General features: G+C 43.9%; 1 protein-coding gene across 2 annotated transcripts; it reads right to left on the bottom strand.

Moving 5' to 3' along the window:
* Positions 1-2,709: 2,709 nt before the first annotated feature.
* GHSR (growth hormone secretagogue receptor) lies at positions 2,710-7,032 on the bottom strand. 2 transcript variants are annotated; one of them, XM_010572902.1, is made up of 2 exons: positions 6,275-7,032; positions 2,710-3,230 (listed from the first exon to the last, which is right to left on the bottom strand). In XM_010572902.1, exons 1-2 carry the CDS (start codon positions 7,026-7,028, stop codon positions 2,974-2,976), a joined length of 1,011 nt encoding a protein of 336 aa, XP_010571204.1. In that variant the 5' UTR covers positions 7,029-7,032; the 3' UTR covers positions 2,710-2,973. The 2 variants fall into 2 exon arrangements, with proteins under 2 accessions (XP_010571204.1, XP_010571203.1); XM_010572901.1 differs by having other exon boundaries at positions 2,710-3,278.
* Positions 7,033-7,044: the final 12 nt, after the last annotated feature.

A 7,044-nucleotide genomic window follows, 5' to 3' on the forward strand; every position in this document is an offset into this window, starting at 1 on the left:
TTTTTTTTTTTCCCCCCCCCCCCCCCCCCATATAAAAGCAGTTCATTGTGCATTGGTACCTGTTTGAAGGAGAAGACCCTATTCACCTTCTGGAGTCAACGCATGCCAGTAAGTGTGACTCCACCAACTTTAGCATTGCTGTGTAGAAAAGTTTTCGTACACAGGGAAGCAAAACTAATGGATGGTATAGTGCCAGCTGCAGGACAGCTACAGCGTGCATTAAATGCTTGAATGTTTCCTGCTGGATCTGAAATCATTTCCTGCTTGTTCAAGAATCATAGGAAGGTGGCTACTCTGCTTTAATAGAAATGCATATATTGTGCTGGATTTGGGCAAATGTTCACTGATTTGCAGAAGCGAGTCCATTTCTTAAGTGAGGAGGAAGGAAGAAGTCCCATCCTCCCTTCCCAATAAGCAGCCAGTCCCCTTCTTTCTGACTTTTGTGAGCCCAGATTAAATGTTTTCAATTCTCTTCTATACAGAAAGTTGTGGCGGTTTCACACTGTTGGTATAGTTAAAATTTACAGTCTCTCCTGATGAAGTGCTAGGTTAAATGAAATTATTAGTTTATATGCAGAGATCAAATGTGTCTACACAGGGCTTTAATGTTACAGTTATTCTGGTTTAAAAAAAAACCAAACAAACCAGCCAAAATGAACCCCAACAAAACCCCCGTAGCCTAATCAAGTTAGTTGTACAGGTTTGGGGAAAGAAAAAAATTAAAACCCAACGATGCAGCTTCTCCGCTAGGTAAAAGCCTCTGCGGGACCATTCTGCCCAGGCAGAATTGCTTCCCATAACCGAGACACAGGTTTTACTTGCAGGGAACGGAGCAAGCCGGCGAAGTCTGGCGTGCCGTGGTGACACCGGTACCCGTTTCGTACCCCATCCCGATGCCCGTCCTGCGGCACCCGCGTCCCTGCCTGGCTCCCGCGGCTGAGAAAACCTGAGGGCCGCTCGCTTTTCCAGCCTGCGTGCGATCGTACCAGATCCTCCACCGCCGCTGACCCGGTAGGGTTACAAAGGGTCTCATCGCTTTATTTATTTCTTTTTCTGTTCACATTTAATACCACAGACACAGCCAAGATTTGAAACACGGAACATGACGCTAGGCGTGCGATCGGTTCATTTACACAGACGCGTTATTAGTGAGCTCGCATCCTTACAATCTTTTCGAGATTCCCAAGTTTCTTGTTTCCCTGAGTTGCGTGACGTCTGCCATCAGATCTGTTCGTCGGTCAATGAGCGAGAGACCAAAACGGATGACGAGGCGGACGAGGTTAGAGACGGAATGGGAGATGATGATCCTATAGCGCTACCGCTCGTTTGTCCCTTAATTTGGCGTGGGGAGCGAGACGGGCTCGGGTGCCACGAGGAGCAGCGCTCGGCCGCCTGGCCCTAGCAAAGCCCGGGATGACATAAAAGACACGGTATATACAGAAGAGGCCAAATTCTCTTTTGAGTTATGCCTGGGCAGCACCGTCAGCTGAAGGTGGAACAGGCGGAAAATGGCCCATCAGCGTTAATAGGAGTTTGAGGACGGTAGGACTTTTGCGAACAGACAATTCATTATGGAGAATCCGTTGTGGACCAGCTGGTAATAAATACTAGAATAAAATAAATATAAAGCTGCTATTGCACATGCATGCTCCGAAGCTCTGTTAGCCGGGCCACAAAATCTACATGTTGGTGTGACAGTAGGTGCAATGTAAGACATACTTACTCGCGTAAAGGATGGAAAGCTTTCTGGTTTGCCTTTTAACGGCATACTTGAGTTATAAAAATCAATTGAATTTAAGATTTTTATGGATCAAGTATGAGAATGTGCCTGCCTGTGTCTTCTAATACAGATTTTTCTATTACTTTGTCAGGTCACATTGGTTAAAAAACATTCTCAACTGAATACTGCAGCAAACTAGTACAGCCGCACACTGGTTTTTATGGGGCGACATGGTACTGGTAACCAGCTGATGTGCTTTAAACAGAAACAAGCAGTGGTTTACAGGCAGGAGACCCATCCTCGGCAAATTTTGGGGGTACGGTGGTGCGCAGCATAGGGACAGGTAGCCACGGACTCGTTACAAATATCAAAACAACAAAAAGCTTCCAAGTTCAAACACATCAAGTCGTTCACAGTCAAGCTGAACAGAACAAGTACAGATGATGTGGCTAGTAAAGAAAAAATATGACTTTGGTGGGAGATTGTATTCCATATTTTTATAGCATCACTGCAGTCCTGAAGTCAGCACTGTCCTTGTCCCGCTGATATATCTTTAAAAAAATACTTCAGTACAGTCATGTTCGAAGCCCCTTCTGTGAAGGTATTTTTTTTCATTTCCTTTCTACTCGGACATGACATGAAGGTAGTTTATTTTTAGCATGTTTAAAAATTATCTGTTTTCTTTCTCCTTTTCTTTTTTAAGAAATCACTTTTCCTCATTCAGAGAAAAATGTTAGTTTATTTAAAAATCAGGATATGAAAAGTGTATCAAATTCTATGTTCACTACTCCGAAAAGGCAATTCAATTTTCTTTCTCTAGGGTCTGGTTATATGCTAACAAAACTCTTAGCAAAACTGAAGTCAACGCTGGAAAAATTCGGCTCGAATTAGCTGCTATTGAAGTCACACGAACTCGCAAGTGAACTGGGCTACATTTGCCTGTTAAGATGGTAAAGTCTAGCTCTCCTGCTAAAGTCAGTGCTAAAAAATCACAGGGGCAAAAGCAGCAGAGAAATAACACTTGAGTGTTGCCAAATTCTGTGACCGTGTCTCTCCTCCTATAGTCTCAAAGTTTAGTTGGGTTTTTTCTTCTTTTTAAATCTTTAACTGCCTACATAACATCTTTCAGCAAATCCAGATGATGACAAAAGTACAGCTTTAACGTTTCAATTTGTATTTCTTGCCCTCTCTCTCTTTCGTTATGGCTTTCTGGGAATTCCGGGAAATGATGCTCTGGCGCTGGAAATCGCGTGTCATGTAGTAACGCTGGGTTCTGTCCAAACGCGCAAACTTTCTTGCTTTGTGCTGGAGAGTCTTTTCTTTGGAAGGGGTTTGAGTCCAAACAGCTGGCAAGCGGCGACTCGGTACTTCTTGGACATGATGTTGTAGAGGATGGGGTTGATGGCTGCGCTAAGGTAGAAGAGGACAAAGGACACCAGGTTGCAGTACTGGCTGATCACTGCTATCTCCAAGGATCCAGCTTCAAAGGATTTGGAAAATAAATATCGTCCTACGTGAAAAGGCAACCAGCAGAGTATGAAAGCAAATACCACCACAACTAAAATAAAAACAGCAGAAGAAATTGTGTTAAGTGTGAGTATTAAAATATGGGTGATTAAATTTCTATTTCTTTAACAAGTTAATCACAAAGTGTGAAAATGCCTCCCGTAAGTTTTCAGGTTTGTGTCCCTCCATACATTCTCTGAGAGCATAAATTAGCAAGACTTAATACACATCGATCGTATCTAAACAGGCTGCCTGTGTATTGCACAACTAATCTGATGTAGCATACTTCTGACCTATAACACTTATGTTTTCATAAATAGAGAATTAAAGAATCAAAATGGTGACAAAACCAGTATAGCAATCTATCATCTGCAGCGTTTAACAATAGCAAATTAATACATAATGTGATAGACTCAGCACTGTGGTTTATAATGAAGACTGTAATCACTGGGAAGCAAAATTATTTAAGGCAAAGCAGAATTATTTAAGGCAAAGGAAAATTATTTATGGCAAAGGCCCCAAAATGAAACAAACCACCAGTGTGTGGACTTGCAGAGCACATGTGCCAAGGTAAGAACAGAAGAGTGGTGCACCCCTCCAGGTGGTCCATTTTTTGGAGCGTGAGTTACTCCAAGTAGAGTAAAACTAAATATAGACTATATAACTGCATAATTACAGTTGCATAGTTTATCTGTAATATTACACTATCGCTGTGGTTGCATTTATATGTAAATATAATATATGCAGAGTAATAGGAATGTGTGTGTCTCTGAACATTTCCATCCTAGAGAAAGGGAAACTTTTTCTGTTCATTTCCTGTGTGCTGTTGACCTTTATGATTTTTCATATTGCTTTGAGTGTATCTATTAATATACCAGAGTGAGAAAAACCAGAAAACTCGAGGGAGGTTTTTCGACATTCTTAAGCATTTTTTACCAGTTAACCTGTTCTCTTGTGTTAGCAATCCTGCTTGCTCGTGTTAAGTCACAGGAGATAAAAAATTCAAAGAGCTAGGAGGGATGATTGTCAGACTGAGAACAGGCATTCTCAAGTTTAAACGGATACTTATACAAGACTTATGGTGGACCCTGAAGCACAGAGCTGAAATTCAGAGTATCTGTTTTCCAGCTCTGCATCTTCTTGAGCCATTCCTTTTTTTCCGCAGTATCTTCACCTATAAAATTCAGATAATGTTTCCCTAGCTCACCAGTGTGCTCTGGAGTTTAATCCATATGCTGAATATTATCATAATGGTCATTACAAACAGAATTTTAAGCATAGTCAGTATTTTCACATGTGGGCATGCATATCCCTAGTCAGGCTTTCGACAGTTTGATCATGACGCATGCAGAATCACATTGATTTCAACAGGAATGGGGTATGATCGTTCCTTCACAAGTCAGGCTGTACAGTTAGATGTTTAATTACGGACCTAGAAGCATAACCTTTCGCTACGATTTAAAACAAGTGTCGATGCTAATCCCATTTACTTGATGTTCCATGACTTGCTAAAGTCTTACAAAGTGCCTTCTAAATTTTCAGCAGAACATTAAAACCACTGAGAGCAGACTGCATTGAGCATCTGCTGGTACTGAGCCCTTACTAACTACTTTGTTTCCATCTTTCCATCAGATATCAGGCTGTTATCATTTAAAGAATATTGGCTCTTGCCACTGTCTTGCTGTTCTCAGACCTCGTAAAAAAAAAAAAAAAAGGTGTCTGAAATATCGTAATGTTTGTGGCAATACTTCAGGGCAGAAATAAACAGTTATTTCAAAATGATTTACAGGTAAGTATACAGAAATATAAACACGGTAGTAATATATGGCAGCAATTTACTTATTGTAAGTAGAGAGTCATAATCCTGAAACTCTCGAAGTGTAAATGAAGAATTACTTCCAAGGTCACGCTTACCAGACTGAAGTAATTCTATTGATGATAAAATGTAGCTGAAAGGGCACAAAGAACGCTGCGGGTTTTATTATTCTCCCTGCCCTTGCATAGTAATAAAGTAGGACATGAACAAAAAAATCAGTTAGGCTCCCATGTAATAATTAGGGTACCTAGGACACACTGCCACCTCTTTGTCGAGCTCATTAGCCCATCCCTTCGACCTAGCTGAAACGAGCACGGCAGAGCTGCCGCCCGTGAAACCTTCATGCAAAGCATCTCGTCCCCCCTGAAATCCACGGGATGACTTGCACTGCGGAGGACTTTTTTGCTTGACTAAAAGTGCGCAGCAGCAGGATTCTGCAGTTTTCAGCCACTAAACTGCAGACCGACTCTTCGGGTTTGTGTATCAAACTCCCACCACGTGCACTGACTTAGTATGTTAAAATATGTGTTTCTGAGTGCCAACAATAGCTGTTGTTTAAACGATTCAGCGATGTAAATATACAGAGTTAGGAATGACAGCATCTGTCATCTTGATCCTGTTTTCTTAAAGGCAGTGAGAATTTACAGGATCGCAGACCTCAAAGGAGACACGATGCTCCCTGTTCAGCACATCCTGGTGTTTTGCTAATATAAAAATGCAGATTAATTTTCATAAGCTTACACGGCCATGCTAGTAAATCACCCCAATTTGCTAAAACCTTGATGCTCTTTTCACATGAAGCCAAGTGCACATCATATGCTGCTTGCTTAGTCTGCAGCTCAACTTTGTGGTTTGAGAGGAGTTCAGTTTTGTTTAAAACTCAAATAAACTATCCTTCTGTAAATAAGACCGGCACCCACAACCGAAGAGCAAAAACGTTCGAAAATCTCCAGGGCACTAGCTAATTGTAACCATAGTTTTCGTCCTTGTCGGTGATTGTTATTAACACTTGTTTACCTGAGCTCAAAACAATTAGAAATAAACCCGAGGAAGGAGGGGAGTTATTCTAGGAATACCTGGTGGTGTAGCCCTTCGTATGAATCGTTTTCGGTAAATGCTTCCCTTCGGAAGGAACTCTAGTGAACTACCCGAGCTCTTTCGGTCTTTCTCACGCACAAACACCCACGCAAGCACACACATCCTTTGGAAAAAACGAGCAAGAAGAGCCGTACCTAACATTTTCACGGTTTGCTTGTTGTTCTTATCCCTGATAAGAGCGTTTGGACCGATGTTCTTTCTCTTTCTCCTCCAGAGCTTCCTCCCGATGAGGCTGTACAGCACGGTCAGGCAAAACACGGGCAGGAAGAAGAAGACGCTGGAGGTCCAGACCATGATGGTGAGGAGCCCCGAGCGGACGGCGTACTCCGTGGCTCGGCACTCGTTGGTGCTCAGGGGGTTCGTGCCGTTCTCGTGCTCGACCCCCACCAAGACGAAGATGGGTCCGGCGCTGATGAAGGAGACGGCCCAGAGGAAGAGGATGACCAGCTTGACCTTCCCCTTGGTGATGATGACTTTAGCTCGGAGGGGGAAGCAGATGGCGACGTACCGCTCCACGCTGAGGGCGGTGATGTTGAGGATGGTGGAGTAGGTGCAGCTCTCGCTGACGAACTGGAAGAGCTTGCAGAGGAGGTCCCCGAAGTTCCAGGGCCGGTACTGCCAGAGGCGAAAGAGGTCCAGGGGCATGCAGAGGAAGATGAGCAGGTCGGAGAAGGCCATGCTGGACAGGTAGAAGTTGGTGGTGGTCCTCATGTCCCGAAACCTCGACACCACCACCACGGTCAGGAGGTTGCCGACGATCCCCACGACGAAGAGGAGGACGCAGGCGACGGTGATGCCGGTGAGCACGGCCGCGGGGAAAAGCCGCAGCGGCCCCTCGGTCCCCGTCCCGTTCTCGGCTCCGCGCCCACCCGCGCTCCCCTCCCGCATCCTTCCCCGCCCGCGG

Source organism: Haliaeetus leucocephalus, unplaced genomic scaffold, assembly GCF_000737465.1.
Source record: "Haliaeetus leucocephalus isolate CR32 unplaced genomic scaffold, Haliaeetus_leucocephalus-4.0 Scaffold362, whole genome shotgun sequence".
In the NCBI taxonomy this organism is placed as follows: Eukaryota; Metazoa; Chordata; class Aves; order Accipitriformes; family Accipitridae; genus Haliaeetus; species Haliaeetus leucocephalus.